Genomic DNA, 16,731 nt, shown 5'->3' with positions numbered 1-16,731 from the left:
GCTCAGCACCCTACAAACTGCGTCGCAGACTTTAGGGTTACGTTCTCGATTAACTTTACTTCTATCGCTTACCGTGCGAGATGGTCTTGCGGAGCTCCAGCAAACTGCGGAAAGACAGCGAGGCCACGTGAGGTTTCCCCCAGCGGTCCGTCTCCTCCTCCACATCTTCCTCAAACTTGATCCATCGAGCCGTCTCCTTCCACTGCATCTCTTGGTTCTTGTCCATCGTCAGCTCGTTCAGCTCCACAAACACCTGGAGACGACATCGTACAGGAGCACACGCAGGCGCAGGTGAGATACAGTCGAGAATATCCGCAGAAAACGACATGCACCTTGAGCATGTGCCACATACTGAACTAAATAGTCAAAGCACTTTGGTTTTAGTCAGTTTATCCACTCAAATTTTAAGCAAAATGTTGTTTTTCAATAACAGACCAAGTGATTTATTAAAGGGGCACTATGTAGTTTTGCAGAAGAAGAAATTCCAACTCAGAATTTTAATGAGGTCATAATGTAAACTCAGAAATATATATTTTTCCATAACTGAATAAACAAGCTGTTCTCAGAGGAAAATAAGGTCCCCAGAACGCTGTGTGAAGCTAGAAAGGTGGCAGGGTCCGCCACATATAAACAAAGTAAAACAGCATGAAACTGTGTTGTCCTTTAAGGTCAGTTTGTTTATTCAGTTTATTCAGTCATTAAAACAAAAGAGTTTGTTTATTTAGTTTGTTTAAGCAAAAAAAAAAACACACAAATAAACTACATAGTGCACCTTTAAATTCAATCGACACACAAAAGAGAAATCATTCATGTTATTATCCTGAAGTAAAAACAGCCAACGACATCTGAAAAACCTTTTTAGAAAAGTCAGAAAACAGACAAATCTGTGGTGCATCTCTCAGAACAAATCCGGTTATAACAAGTTATTAATTGAACACCATGCTGGTCAGTGATGAGGACCAAAAAAAACTCTCTGAAACGTATCATCCTTTGCCAAAATACGCCGGCTGCATGCCTGTGAAATCACGCTCACACAGGTCAAACCTGACTCTGGCCGGTCACCCAGCCTCACCTTCTTGTACCGAGCCATTAGACCGGAGCCCATGCCCATCAGGACGCCTTCCTGCCGCGAGGCGGAGCGGTACACGACCAACGGTAATGACTGGAGGAGCGAGACGTTGCAGGAGAGGACTCACTGATACAAGCAACACAAATGACCGGACCCTCACTCTGACACACATACCCACAGGTGACCACACACACCTGATAGAGACTTGCTGATCACTCGGGCTGCTGGGGGCTCATGAGAATGTGTGTGTGTTAATAAAACATAGCTCTCCCTCTCTCAGAAGCTCCCAGTGTCTGGTTACCTGAGCTCCTCTCCCCCCTCTTTTTTCCTTTCCCTGTGTGAAAGCAAAGAACTCATTCATTCATTTTTAATTGTCTCCGTCCCTCCCTGTCCCATCCACAAAAGAGATGAGGCAGCGCCTCATTGGAGAGAGGAAAAGAGTGGAACACATCTCCCAGGATTGGGTACGATTCATGATTACTCTTTGAGTGATTAATCAAAGTCTGAGTAGAAAATTTAAATTAAAACAAATCACGAGAAAGTTTTTTCCCCTCCGAACTTCCCCGAATTGCACCTGAATTAAAATCATTACACTGACAGCTTTTTGCCATTTTAGAAAGATGATCTTAACCTCCCAACTTCTGCTTGAAATTGTTTTTTATAATGAATTACAGCCATAATCTTTAATATATTCTATTCTCCATACACAGATATCTTAAAATCCTGGGAATGGTTGTTGGTTTTCGTTGTTGCTTGAGAGTAGGACTTGTAACCTTATAATCAATTTTTCAAGGACTTGAAAAATATATCTTGTTTTTGATTGCCACAAATGATTATTTTCCTTTTACCTTCCCTACTTTTTATGAACACAAATATGTTTTCTATCACTACATCAAGTTTGCAAGTCCTTTATATCTGTTATACTATATTTGTGAACCTACCAAACCTCTGAAATGACAAAACAACATGTTCAACAAAGCAAATTTATGTAATGAAGGGGCTGAAGAACAAATGGGATAACCTGAAGACACACGTAATCAAACTTGCCGTGGCATTAATTGACACCCGTCCTGCTTAAACGTCTCACCTCATGCGGGGTTCGGTCCTGCTTGCGGCTGCGAGTGGTCGGCTCTTTGTGGTCTTTGCCAGTGTGCACCACTTGTCCCTTGGTGCTCTTTCTGACCAGGTGTCTGCGCACGCCAGGAACATCTTCAAAACGATGACCTGGTGGAGAAGAAGAGGAGGGAGGAAAGGTGAGATGTGTATACGAACACAGTCCAGACAGGGAAATATCTTCAGATACCTTGAAATGGTTACTTCTAACTATTTCCTCTATTTTTGAGCTATTTTACACACAAACACACTGACCAATGAAGGCAGCGGTAAACTGGCAGATCCCATTTTCTGCTAAGTAAAATGACTTTGAACAGAGCGACATAACGGCCCTTTCTGGTCAAAACAAGGATCACACCCTTTAACATAAGGTCTATCTCTATCCATAACAATCTGAGCCTGTCAGTGGCAAAAACATGCGCTTTTAGTGAACATATTCTGACTGGTGCATTGGCCCATAAGGATTACATTGCAGCCGCTGTCGCACATTTTGTGGCTGCCAAATCCTCAATCCACTGGACCAATCCCAAAACTATTTGTAGCCTCCCTATTAGTCATTTCGGGCTGAAAAAGTGTGAGAAGAGGGCTTTGGTTTAAAAACACACAATTACCCTTTAAGTCCCGGTACAGAACACAAGCTGCTTTTATTTTCTGCACATGCCGACCTTACACCCCAAGTTCAAATCTCAGTCCCCCAAGTCACAGAGGGCAAAGCCACTTTGCTTTTGTGTCTGCGGTCCCTCAGCAGGGAGTAGAGTTACTCAGGCTGGCAGCACTACAGGCACTGAAAAGGATGTGGAGAGAGACACTGGAGGGCACGAATACGACACGACACTAAGGGTAGGACTCGAATTCAAAGATCAAAGTCCGGCAAAAACGGCTGATTCGCTCACATTTAACAAAATAATGGGTTAAGAAAAATCTCACAGTAATGTTTAAGCTGCAACAAGCATCTGAACTACACTTCCCAAATCACAAATAAATAGAAAAATAAATGTAATCTTACAGCTAGTCAATTTATCGCTTAGTCTATAAAATGTCAGAGACTTGTAAAAAAAAAAAAAAATACTCATCACAATTTCCACAAGAGAAGTCTTCAAATAGCTTATTTTGTCCAAGCAACCATTTAAATCCCAAAGCCTCTTCCTTAACTACCATGAAAAAACAAAAAAAAGCAGCAAATCCTGACATTTAAGAAGCTGGAAGCAGCAAATGTTTGACATTTTTGCTTGAAAAATGCCCGAAACTATTAATCAATTATCAGAATAGTATAAAATAACAATGCATCTTCTTTGAATCGACTAATTAACGCAGCTGTAGTGATATTACCTTACCTTTATCAGAGCTTATATGTCCTATGAAACAAACAGTGAAGCTTTTACGGTTCTTCATCAATGTTTCAACTCATCTAAAAATCAGACAGTCGTTACAAGTACGGAAAAAAATAACTGTTCTAGCTTCTACAGAGAAGGTCCGCTGTCACGTTGCTCCATGATGCCTTCGTAAAGTGTGGGGCAGACCCTGGAGTAAAATGAGGCCTGACTGGCATGCACCTCTTGAAGGGAAGAGGAGGGCTTGTGGTGGGCGTAGGGTAAGTGCTGGCACGGCCGTCTGACTACGTGCCCCCTCGCTGCTCGCACTGCCGCGTGCAAATTGTGTAAGTTTTGACAAATGTGGAAAAACTTGCCCTTTCTTGATCGACGCCTGACCCCGGATCAGAATGCATCAGTGAGCAGAGGTGTTACTACGCTCAGGTCGGACAAAAGGGGAGGGACAGTGATCTAATAATTCCAATTGTTGAGCGGCAGCCAGAGACAGAAACACTTTCCCAGGACGATTTACGGTGGCGGGAAGCAGATAAAAGAAGACGCAGAGAAATCCTGGTGATGAACGTGTCGGGAGGCTCGTCTCTGTGTCACTAAGCCCCATAATAATGAATATCTGGACAATATCAAGCCCATACCTCAGTCCACAGCCTCTTAAGTTTGCCTTCAACTCCACTTAACTCTTCCCCTTGTTTCATTCCACTAATGATTAAAGGTTGTGAACAGGTTCCACAATCAGCCACCATGTTGGCTCGGGCCCGAGTCCAGGGGCCTCAGCTGACAGCGGGAACGGCTAATTTAATAATGCGAGTCTGTCTGCCACACTCTCTGATAAGCTGCTGCTCTCTGCTGAGGGGTCGGCTCCCTGACGTAAATCTCCCCGGCCCTGAACATGACCCCACGCTGGGCCGGGGGCCGGGAACGTCACAGGGCAGCGGGGAACTGACTGCAGTGAAGAAGGAACATCAGGGCGAGGTGGCCCCTCGCCTTCACCCTGATGTTTCTGGAGTATCAACAAATACAAGACTTTGTTATTGCTGCTGTCTAATCACACAGGAACAACTCAAAGGTGATTATTATATAAAAACTGATGAGTTGAAAATAAAATACACATAAAACACCATCAGTGAGCCACGCGTGCTGGAGAAACTTGGATCGTTTTGAGGCTAAACACAACCAAATGTTTGGACTTGTCCAAAGATTCAAATATTTTAGGACAATACCTCAAAGGAATGACAAGAAATTACAGATATATCTTAAATTATTGTCTGTTACTATAAAAAAAAAAAGCAATTACTCGTTCATGGTTAGAAACTAATCTGTCTACAGCAAATGAACGACTTGAAACCATCAGAGATCCATGTGATTGACACTAACTCATCTATGTTTCAAGATGGATAATGTTTACACTCTTATCTTTTCATTGTTTGCTTTAAAGTTCATGAATAATAATTATACGCAAAACTACAAACTACCACTGTGGATGTTGACAGTGTTGTTTCTTTTGTTCTTACTGACAAAAAATAGCAACTTTGAAAGTTAAACCCAAAACAATAATTTTAACTTTGACCACTTGGGGGCAGTGGGAGCTGTAAACACATGACTGACATACTGCCACTTCACAAAGATGATTTTGGGCTTTATGAATAAAATTTGATTTGATTTGGAGGCTAAAATGTGGCACGGAAGTCGAGTATAAACATGTGATCCATTGTTGATATCAAAATCTTGATTATACTCTATTTAAAGTGGAAACGGACAACTTTTAAAAAATCATTCGGTCGGGTTCGTCTCTACTCACTCTTGATGCCATCGAGGTCAGCGGAGGCCAGCGTCTGAGCCTCGCTCTCGTCTGTGGGGATGCGCTGGTACTTGGCCTGCTCAGCACCCGTCATGTTGCCTGTGCGCCGGCGCTCCTGCAGATCGTAGCTGCGGCTGGCGGAGGACACCCGGGACAGCGGGATGTGCTCAGGTGGAGCCGACTGGGTAGTCGGGCTGGAAGCGTCAGGCGAGGATGGTTTACTAGATAAAAGCAGAACAACAAGGCAAAGTTGTAGCTCAGAAATCAACAAATGACGGAGAAATTGTTGTTTTTTTGTTTTTTTTTCTTAAGTTGATTGAACATTTTACCCAAGAAACATTTATACGTGAAGCTGCAAGACATTTTTACCAACTTATTGCGACTGAAACAAAAATATTTCTCCTCTACAGCACTCCTTTTATAGTTATTTCTTTTCTCCCTCTTACTTGGTGTTTTTTGGTTGTTAGAGGAATAACATCTCTACACTTTAGTCGGTTATAACCTTTTGATTAATGTATTAGACCCCTCTGCAATTTAAATAAACAAAAAACAATAAAAAAGTAAAGTGATCTTGTGATAAAAGACGCTCCGCACTTTCAAAACAAACAGAAAGAACTCACCGTCCTTTAAATGTCAGTTGTCAGAAGCATTTCAACTCTTTCGAACTCAATTGTGTCCCCCTTATATCAGGACGTTATATAAACCAAATCCCCTGTTATTAGGTTGTTCTTTGATCGACTGAAAACAAGCAAAAGGTATACGCGCAGCTTTATCCCGGCTCAGATGTGACCGTCATGAGATAGAAGAGTAAATGTCATAGGGGGAGCCTGGGGCTGCTGAGGTGTGTTGTGTCGTCTATAGCGACAGGTGATATATGGGTCTCTGAGGAGCGGATTACTCGGGTCCGTCAGATCATGCCCAGCAGGCCCACTGGATGCCTGAGACATGGTAACGTACAGTCTGTGCCTGACTGGCCAATTAAACATGTGCCTGAGCAGTCCCAACCAATCAGAACGTCTGTGAGAACATTTCAGAGACATGGCAAAAACAAGCTTTATGCAATCATCACAGCAGGAAAAGCATGATTATAGACCGGAGTCTTTCTTTTTCAAGTCAAATAACTAGACTTGACTCACTCTGAGGAAGATGCATCTTCGGTATCGGCTCCCTCGCCAGACTGTGGCACGATTTCCAGCTTACGGGCTGAGCGAGGACTCTCTTTGTCACTTTTGGCCGTATGGTCTTCATCCGAAACAAAGAACTGTGGAGAGAATACAGAGCGTCAGAGCACCGCTTGCTGTAAAAACAGACGATGAACCAAAATACAAACCAATAACTTCAGAAATCATGTAATAAACAGGGGAGAAACAACTGCTACCGGTCTATAGACAAATAGGGTGACATTTACCGATGGCAGTGGCCATTTTTTATCTGTTTTTGACAGTTTTGCCATCTCAACATGGCAAGCGATGGCAGATAAAATCAAGGAATTGCTCTAACGATCTGTATTTACTGCTAAATTTTACAAATGATGTTTTCTTTGAGGAATCCAGAGATTTGGAGAAATGTATAATCTTAACTGTGAAAAACAAGGACGCCGTCATATTTGGATCTGGATTAAGCCCAAGTTGATGCGGACATAAAGTCAGCAGACCAAGAAACGTAAAGCCTTCTTAGTTCACATGCTTTGTTGAAGCTGGTCTCTCTTTTTCTTTTGTCAAATATATTTAAACCGCTACAAAGAAAATGGGACAAAAACGTAAAAGGCTGAATCCAGACAGACGAAAGCTGCAGCAGACAAACAGTTCATGAAATTAAAGTAAAACAACTTATCTCAATCGTGTTCTACTAAATTCATCAGCAGCAGTAGCATTCAGTTACATTGTTATCTGCTTAAATCTGGTTTAGTTTTGTGAAGCGTAATAACAACTAAACATGAAACCCACTGATGAATGATTGAGGCGACACTGAAATATTCATAGAGGAAAATATGGAAGCGCTTCAACAGCGACGAGCAGGTTGGCTATCAGTACAGTGAGCGCTGAAGGCTCAATTAGCCACATTTGAATGCAAATTACACGGGACATTAACAGACACCTTACACCTACACCTTACACCTCATTAAAGGTTAAAGTTAAGTGTCATTTCATTATTATTTTACGACACCGGCGTTGTAGAACGTCCTTTAAGTCCTTTTAACTAAACTATACAAGAATACATAAAAAGACTACAACCTGACCAACATTTTATCTGCTGGTGCAGGCTAATTACAAGGTCATGCATTTATTATGGTGTGTTGAATAATTACAGTGCATTAGAGTACACTGTGTTAGAGATGATGTCATCATTAGGTTTGCCATCTTATCCAATGGCATCATTATCTGAATATTTTTAATTTTTATGTTATCAAAAGACAAGAAGACACAAATGACCCTAAAAGTCAGTCCACATCAGTGTGTTTCCACTCGCTCATTAAATCACTTCAAGATCAGTGTGAGGTTGAACGATTACCTCCACATCTTTGACTCTCTCCGACTCAGCTGGAGCTGAAGCAGAAGTGGTCTCTGTTGCGTCCTCTTCCTCCTCCTCCTCCTCGTCCTCTCCCTCCTCTATGGGGCCGCTGCTGGGGACATGGCTGCTCTTGTGATCTTTCTCCTTCCTCCTCTTCTTGCTGTTCTTCTTCCTGCGTCCCTCGGACGGCAGCTTGGACAGCGGTCGGTGGATGTGGTGAGAGGAGTGACGGTTGTCTGCGGAGGAGAAACGGGCTTCAATTTAAACATGTAGAAAAAGTGCCAGCTGATAAACTCCTTGGCTTAATGAATGTTGAGATGCTTCGAACGTCGAGGAGACTGCTTACATTCGATGTCCTCCTCGTGGTAGTTGTGGTGCTGTTCATCAGGCACCACGGCGGCGGGGCTCAGGATCTGCTGGAAACGCTGGACGCCCAAAGCTTTGTTCAGGTCCCCGTCATCCTCCTCTTCACGGCGCGGAGTCCCGTGTCGTGATGAGGCGGCGGGAGCCTCTGGCTGCAGCACAAACAGCAAATGGACAAATGCATTAAGCACAATCTGCTTTTGTATTTGTTTAATACAGTTTAATGATTAATTTACTCTATAACGGAGATGTGAAAGCAGATAGAAATGCTGCCAGGCTGCCACCCCGACTGGATTTTACTTAAAAGTGGAAACTGACAACTTCCGCCCCCCGTAGCGTTTCCAAGTGGCATTATTGTGGCGCCACTGTCGTAAAAACAACTGGATCACTTTCTCTCAACTACTAACAACACGGGACAAAACTTGGGTTTATTCATTTATTTAGTCTACAAAAGGAGACATGAAAGCACATAGAATTAGTGCCAGACAGCCTGACTCACTCACTGAATCACTAGTTGGCCTTCATTTTCTCAGGAGATTTCGTGCCCGGTTGCAGAAAAAAACTACATAGTGAGGTTTAACGGGAACTAATCTCAACGCCGATGGTGTCTTTCTACAGTCATTACATTGTGCAATCAGCATTTACTTCGAACAGTTTTGCTGCAGGTTTTTTTTCCCAATTTATTTTTGCAGTTTACTTTTCACTGTCCTTTTTCCAGTGTCTGTTTTTGTCATTCAGAATAAGTAGTGAACAGTCTAGACTGTAGCTGTGTCCCAGTTACTAACTGCATGAAGAATATGCCAATCTTTGTCCGTTTCTACCACCAGGAAATTATGCAATATGTGCAAAGGCAATCAAACTGACAAAGTACTTCTGTCAGTTCAACCTGACAAAGAGCCATAAAAGTGTTTCTCCATAAAATCCAGAGTTATTTTGGTCTTCTGGATCTGTTTTGTCACTTCACAAATAGTTTTACTGTTTTCCAGCTGTGATAAGCTTCTACTTCTAGTCCATCAACAGCACACTCAAAAATGTATTTTTTTTAGTAGTTTTCCATCGTGATCACACAACATCACTAGTCTGTAAAGTTAATTTGGGACCCTTTCACTCCAGCCAACACTAGAGGGAGTTCTGGTTCTGCAAAGCACACCACAGTCAGGACATCATATGACGAGCCCTCTCGTGCAAGCTTTCCAGAGACTGAGCCTTAAATTGGAAACAATAGCCATGTGCATTGATCAGTTACTCTTTTTCCACACTGTGGTGTGACAGGGATCATGTGGGTGATAAGAGATCTGTTTTCTTGCAGCGGGATGCTGCGCCCTGCTGTGCCCTGCCCTGCCGGTGGGATGTTGTGAGAAGGATTAGCTGGAGGGACACAGCGAGTGGATCTACTCTGGCTAACAGGATCGAGCTGCAGCCACCTCACGTCAGACTTAATGTTGCCATGGCTACTGCGCAGAGGCCTGCGATCCTGCGGAGACCCCTCCCTGTGGCAAAACTCAGGGGCCACAAGTCACCTGATGCTTCCACAAACGGTTCTCAGGACACCCAACATGTCAATCATATATTAGGTTTTCTCCAGTGCTGCAGGGTGTAACAGAAAGCACGTGATTATGTGCAGTCACTCTTCTCCCAACTGCAGCTCCTGCTTCGTTTTGGGTCACACTGTGTTCAGTCTATCAGTCTTCCTACATATTTCCTAAAATTCAGTACTTCTCCATATGCTTTGGGTTGGCAGCTCGGGTCGAGGCTAGCTCAAGTGTTGGTAGAGTAGAGAGCCAACAATCAATCAATCTTTCTCCAAGAAGTTACATTTGGTTGTACACAACACAACATATGCTACAATATATTCAAAATTACAGTAATAAAATGTATATTCAATCGAGCACTACACATAAGTAATATAGATTTACTTTAAAATTGCATGAAATTGCATTTCCATACGCCATACTTCTACTCGACTGGCAGCAAATTTCATATAAATACTTTGTACTTTTTATGCCACTAAATCTACCAACAAAGTCTTTTTCTGTCGTGGTGCCATTCATGCGCCTGTGTTACATGTAGCCTACAGCTAACAGATTTGGTTGCTCGGTAATAGTACTTTTGCTGTGCTAAGGCCAAAGTTATCAACATTCTCTAGTAATGTATCACAGGGCAAAGAAAAAATGTTACGTAATGAGCCAGTTGTTCTGCTGCCATCTGGCAAAAGATACAGAAGTATTCACTGGCGTACCACCAGACTACAGAGCAGCTTCTTCTTTCCTCAGGCTGTTCATCATCAACACTCCACCATAAAAATAGTGTTAATTTTTGATATCTAACCCATTGGCAGACATTAAGAACAATTATAAATAGCCAGTGGTCTCGCTGATGGTCTCGTTCGCTTTTGTAGGTCATGTAGAGGGCATCAGTATTAAATTAAGACTGCTTCATAACCAGTTAATGGTTCCTCGTACTTTTTCCAACAAAAACTGCATCAAGCACCACAAATAAATCCTGAAATATGACATTCAATCACATCAACTCTTTCCATCAACTTAAATTAACACATTACATACCAAATAAGAAGCGGTAGCTCCTAATAAACCAGCTTTACCACTTTGTTTGTTCCACTTTTAGAATATTTTCCACATTCACAAGAAAATGTGAACAGGAAACTCGAGAGTGCATCCTGAATTTATCGTGCATACATCTCGACAGATGTTCATGAATTAAGGCATGTCCAAAGAAAGTGTGAAAAACAGCTTCCCATGACCCACATAACGTTTTTACATGCCACACTAAAGCGACAGAAAAAGAAAACCCCGCACTGACCTGTGGACAAGCTGAGACTTACGAGTAAAAGGAGAGCGAGGTCAGTATGTTAGGCACACATTCAATATTGACCCAAGGTTCAAATCCTCATATAGCTTTTTTCCCTGACAGATCAAACCTCTGTGACCTCGAGAACAAACTGCCGAAGACAATTCAGCACGTAAGAGCACCACTTTCCTTCCAAATTAAAAAGGACTTAAACTGAAAGTGTGCCTATATAAAACACGTCATAAATTAAAAAGACAACCTCTCTGTAATTAGTTATCACCCCACGTCCACGTCACTATCTCAATCCTTCACTATTTAATTAGATGGCTGAGCCAAAACCCTTAAGTGCACGTATCCCATCCAGATGTGTGCTGCTACACTATCCGCCAGTTTATTTTTACAGAGCTCTCATTCATATCATGGTTTCACAGTGCATCCCTAGAGGTGGGATGGATGTGTGAAGGATTCGCAAAGAGGCGAGAGAAATTTCCACAACCGAAACCATGTGCAAAAACACGCCGGGGGGAGCCGAGTAAAAACAAAACTGACCAGACAATGAAGAAAGCTTTTGAATAATATTTTTTGAGGAGTTTCGGAGACTTACCTCGCTCATGGCAACGTGAGCTTAATCGCAATTTTTTAGCGGCGAAGAGTGTCGCTGCTCTCCACCATGACAGCACAGGAGCTCTGACCCTCAACACCTCGATTAAGAACCGCAGGCAGGAGATATCCCTCTACCCCCCGCTTATCAAAGCCTCGTGATGCCCTAATCAGAGCTGTATCGGCCAACCTGCCACCTTCGCCAGTCTGCCCATTGTGCCGGGGCAGAATAAACAAGACTCTCGTTCTCGCTTTGAGGACAAATGCTGACTGAAAGGACAAGCCGTGTTTGAACAGCCCCGGAACAAAACCTCACGTTGACATTCATCTCGACACTTTAACTTTGCCACATGAAGCCTAAATATTGACCTTAGTTCTCTTAAGTCAACGCGCCTTGAAGGGCGACGTAAATGCATAGGAACTAAACATGCAAAGATTTTCAAAGGATGCATTTTTTTTAGGGCTAATATTGACAGAGGAGATGTTAAGTAACCGGCTGGAATGAAATGTGATTAAAGTGTCGCGTGTGCAAGAAAAGGTAACACTGATGGCTATTTTCTACTTGACAAATGGCTGAAAGGACAAATTAGTAGTTAATCATTTGACCTGTGAACAAAAAAAACATTAAACTGAGCAATTTATTAACCAAAGTTGTGTGGAACTTTTTGAGGAAAGACTCTGAAGCTGAAATGTGAGTGCAGACATGCTGGCAGCCCTCATCATTTCTGATAACGGTGCGTCTAATCTTGTCCTAGCAATCAATAACATCCCAAAAATAGAAAAGAAGTAGAATCTATGTCCCCTTGTGGCAATAAGCAAGCCAAGACGCTTATCCACTGCTGTTATCCAAAGAAAGCAAATATTGTAAAAACAATTAACCACTGTGTGTTTAAAATTTTAAACCTTAGGATCAGCAGTGTATCCTGGGCAGGAAATATTACTTGGCACAGGAAAAACACAAATAATGTAATGTAACCTGAATGACTCACACCAGGCAGCAGGAGTATTAGCCCCAACAGACAGCAGAAAAAACTAATAAAAACAACGTAATGTTCTTTATCTTAAATCTACTCAGAATTATGCGTCACGATAAAATCTTAGCTAGCAAAAAAAAGGGGTTATTTTTGTGAAGCAGCATAGTTCGTACACTTTTAAAAAGTAGCTTGAATGTGCATTGGCTGACTGTGTTGAATAATGAAGTGGACACTCGACAGTGTGCGGAGGCTGCAGAGAGGAGATTATCTGTGTCGTGAGGTAGGCTCAAATCCCACACAGTCAGCACTTGGAGGGGAAAGGGGGGAGATAGGCTGCGGATGTCGCAGCAATCTTGTCGTACCGTGTGGCTGTTGAGTCACTGCATTCCTGCGTATCTTGACATTAGTCTGCGAGGAGATCCGAGTGCACAGTACGCTTTCTGATTTTTATGTGGCAGCGTGCGAGTTGTAAACACGTGAATTCTGTATTACGCAAGCACCTTTTTTCTTAACCGTCCTATTACGTCACGAATTAAAAAGGCATGTTTGTTCTGCTTAGAATCAACACAAATGTATACGTCATATACTGTGAATTTAATAAAGAGCTCCTCCAATCAGTCCGAGAGTGGAAAATGTGCCTCCAATGCTTTGTTGTGGCTTTCTCGTTGGTGACTGATTATATTTGCATTGGGAATTGGGCATTCAGTAGTCGACAGTTTAGCATTTCATGTTATGCAAACAGATTTCAGTAGCTAAACAAGGAAAAATGATTTGCCTGAGATTGTGTTGTCACGCCTCAGTCTTATCTAAAGACAGGCGAAGATTCAGGGGGATTCTGCAGAGGCTGCTAGTTGAACGTCATAGAAAGTACGTGAGGTTAGAAAGTAATAAAACATAATGATACATAGCAGGAGGTGAGAACTGTACTTAGTCTCTATCTTAAGTTTGATGTCTCACTTCCGGACAGCAACTGTCTCACTGCGTGTCACTGATACGGTTGTGCTCTAATGTCAAAGTTCACTCTTGCAACACCGGGATGGAGACATGATGACAGCAACGCTTGGGTGCATGTTTTCGTCTCAGTATCTTCCAACTCAGTGGAAGTGGTCAAAGAAAACTATGAGGGGTAACGAAATAATGAAGAAGACAAAGTGAATCAAAAACACGGATCATTTTGAACTGTCAGACTTCAAAGCTTCCAAATTTTATAATTTATAGAGAGATCGATGCCATTTTCATGCAAGTATGAAGCTGTCAGCAGTGCCGAGCTTAGCTAAGCATAAAGACTGGGAACAGAGAAAACAGCTAGCCTGTCCAAAGGTAACAAAATCTTCCAGCCAGCATATCCAAGCTCAAAAATTACACCCGATATCTTGTTTGTGCACAAAACAACATGTGAAGTTCACTTTCTCAAATCTGTCCAGAGTGAGCCATCTTCCCAAGCAAATCAATAAAGGATCTCTGAAACATCTCAGCGCTGTCGGGTGCCTCTGTACCAGTCAGTTGTTTGTCTCTGTGCACATGGGATAAGCGTGGAAGTACAGCTGGAGGCTATCAGTTAGCTAGCTTTGACGTTTCTTTGAATAAATCCCAAAGTGTTGAACCATGAAGTAATAATTCAACATCTCTTGGCAAAATGCAGCAACTTGCTTGACTTTTTGTCAACGCAGTGAGGTTGCCAGCAGAGACTCAAGGACTCCCAGCCCAAAAATTGTCTGGCACATAACCCCAGTCCTGTTAGCAGCTCTTATGCTATGCTAAGCTAACAGTCGCCCGGCTCTAGTTTCGTATTTGCAGTAATTTACTGACGTGAGTGTGGTATCAGTCTTCAAATCTGACTCTCACCAAGACCGTAAACAGGCGCATTTCCACAAGTGTGAAACTATCCTTTTAGGAGGACAAATGTGTCGGAGACCAACGGTTGCAACGGATGCAGAAGTTGCATGCGCTGCTAAGAATGCCCTAAAGCAAGACACTGAATCCCTGCCGGCTCCAGAGGCTCTGTTCTGCTGCTGACCCTGACCTCTGACCTTTCTGTGTTAAACCAGAAGCAAAAAGAAACAAACAGTTTTAGGTTTCTTAATATCGCTTCCTCCTGTTAATCACATAAAACCAGTCGTAACTGTCGAGAAACCTTTAATAATCCACCTGCTGACATAAGAGGGGTGACTCTGTAACTAGTGAGGCATTGAGACCACATTAGGTAGTAATTATTACCTTGGATTTCTAATGTCTGAGAAAAGTCAACGAGCTGTGGGCAGAAGTAAAAACGCACCTTGAAAGCGCCAGACCTGGACTGAACATTAACTAGCCGCTGAGTTCGTGCTGAGGTTACATTTACCTAAAGAACCAAAAGTCAGGTTACGTATAGGCTTACGAGACGTATATTTGCTCCGTTTCAGATAATGTGTAACAACTGACGGGAACGATAAGAACAACCCTAAATATCACACACAGGAGCAGAAAGCAAAGCGTGCTTCGGGCTCACGTGTTACGCTGAGTGCTCTACGCTCGAGCTGAACAAACTCACCTTGAATGAATAAAGAAAGTCCATCAAATTACACACAGGTGTGTATCTGCAGCTTTAAAAGTACAGCCAGATAGCGATATCTGTTATCCAATGTCAAACGTTAGAGCAACAGGTGTCGGTCACTTTTATGAAAGACGACCTGTTTCCCATTTCAGTTAGCCCTCGTCACATGACCGGGGCAGATCTTCACGGTAGGAAGAAGACATTACTCAGTTTCACAACGTTAGCCCTTAAAAACAGGATTATCTGAACTCTCCCTGACCACACACACGCACACACAAACACACATTGTTCGGGAGATAATAATTAACTTGGCGGAGTTGGAGCCAATAGAACAACCAATAACTGCTGAGAGAGGCCGACTGTCATACAGCAAACACTTTTATCTTGTACACCAGCTCCCTGCTGGCAAACCGCATGAGAGACGAGTTATACTCTGGAAGACAATCTCAGTTTTATGGCAGTGAACTGTCTCACTGGCGATAAAAAAAGCAATAAAGACATACTGAATTTGAAGAGGCTAGACAGAATAACTTTAAAGGGTGTCGTCGACACCTTCATGTTCAAGTTCAATGAGTTGCAAAAGGGTGGGCCTGGTAATCTTTACAGCAGCCAATACTATTTTTTATCTTGATTAAAGCCGTTTTGTGCAACGCATGAAACTGAATGTAATCGTAAATCAATGTTTTCTAGGTAATTACAGACCAGAGGCTTTCTTGGAAACCTCACATAGCTTAAATAAAGACAGAAGTGCCCCTAACATGTTGTACTTCTCACTAATGTTGACATATTTTTAGTTATTGGGTGGAGGTGTTGGGAGTTGGTGGTGTTTCATTGTAAATCTCACTTTGGACGTACCACATTAAAGCACAAGTTTATTTTAGAAATGTATCGATATAATGTTTTCAGTATCAGATATTATCGAACGTATTTTCCGTCACATGCTATGTTTTTCACAGCTGTGTGATTCTTGAGGACCTATTCCGACTGTATTTTGGTTTGAAATTTTAAAGGATTTCATCTTTATTTCCCACCTAGCTGGCCCTCTAACATAATATGTTCCTGACTGTTTTAATAAGATGAAAATCTGGGCGCAAATTCCATAAAATCCATGGCCTTTCGCTCTCTCTGCACATCTTTAATGGATCAGTAGTTAAGCGTCCTGAATACTTTGCATTCTATCCCGCAACTGGTGGGGTTGGATTTCAAACTTGGACAGCACTTGTGTTGTTTATGTCGAGCGAGGAGTCCCCCTTCTCGATTACATGCAGGTAGATGCAGAGGGATGCCAGCGTGGTCACATAGTTGTGCAACACTGGAGGAAGGAAGCAGCTGACTGAAAAATGCAAAGCAAAGGGAAAGCAAGCATTTCCTACACTGGTGTTAGAGCAGCATGAGCATGTCTTCAGGGCTGTTTGAAGCAAGTGTGCTCTTTTTAGTCAGAACATTTTTTCAAAAGTACAATGTGCAGCCTGTTCTCACTGCCATGCAGCATGTCAGATACTGCAGCCACACTGTAGTTACCCCTCTAGTGTCATTTCTGGAAGCTCTCCTCTAGCGTAGCAGTATAAAGTACAAGAGAATTCAGAGTCCTGGGCTGGTCGAAGTAGTTTGTTGGGGTGTCATAAGCAGGAATT

General features: G+C 42.5%; 1 protein-coding gene across 5 annotated transcripts in view; it reads right to left on the bottom strand.

The window, feature by feature from the left end:
- Nucleotides 1–16,731, bottom strand: part of slc4a2b (solute carrier family 4 member 2b) — a 43,467-nt gene that overhangs the window by 7,431 nt on the left and 19,305 nt on the right. For 3 of the 5 annotated variants that reach the window (XM_084340315.1, XM_084340314.1, XM_084340316.1), the window contains 7 exons: nt 8,166–8,334; nt 7,820–8,055; nt 6,445–6,569; nt 5,309–5,529; nt 2,157–2,293; nt 1,073–1,162; nt 73–253 (listed from right to left, as the gene is read on the bottom strand). In XM_084340315.1, the coding sequence (XP_084196441.1) occupies nt 73–253; nt 1,073–1,162; nt 2,157–2,293; nt 5,309–5,529; nt 6,445–6,569; nt 7,820–8,055; nt 8,166–8,334 (1,159 nt within the window). The remainder of the gene's footprint in view (nt 1–72; nt 254–1,072; nt 1,163–2,156; nt 2,294–5,308; nt 5,530–6,444; nt 6,570–7,819; nt 8,056–8,165; nt 8,335–16,731) is intronic. The other 2 variants (XM_084340317.1, XM_084340318.1) reach the window with 1 other exon arrangement.

This window comes from Pagrus pagrus, assembly GCF_965226575.1.
Source record: "Pagrus pagrus genome assembly, chromosome: 20".
Taxonomy (NCBI): domain Eukaryota; kingdom Metazoa; phylum Chordata; class Actinopteri; order Spariformes; family Sparidae; genus Pagrus; species Pagrus pagrus.
Note: the sequence above shows the minus strand (reverse complement) of the source record. Positions and strands in the feature narration are given on the sequence as shown.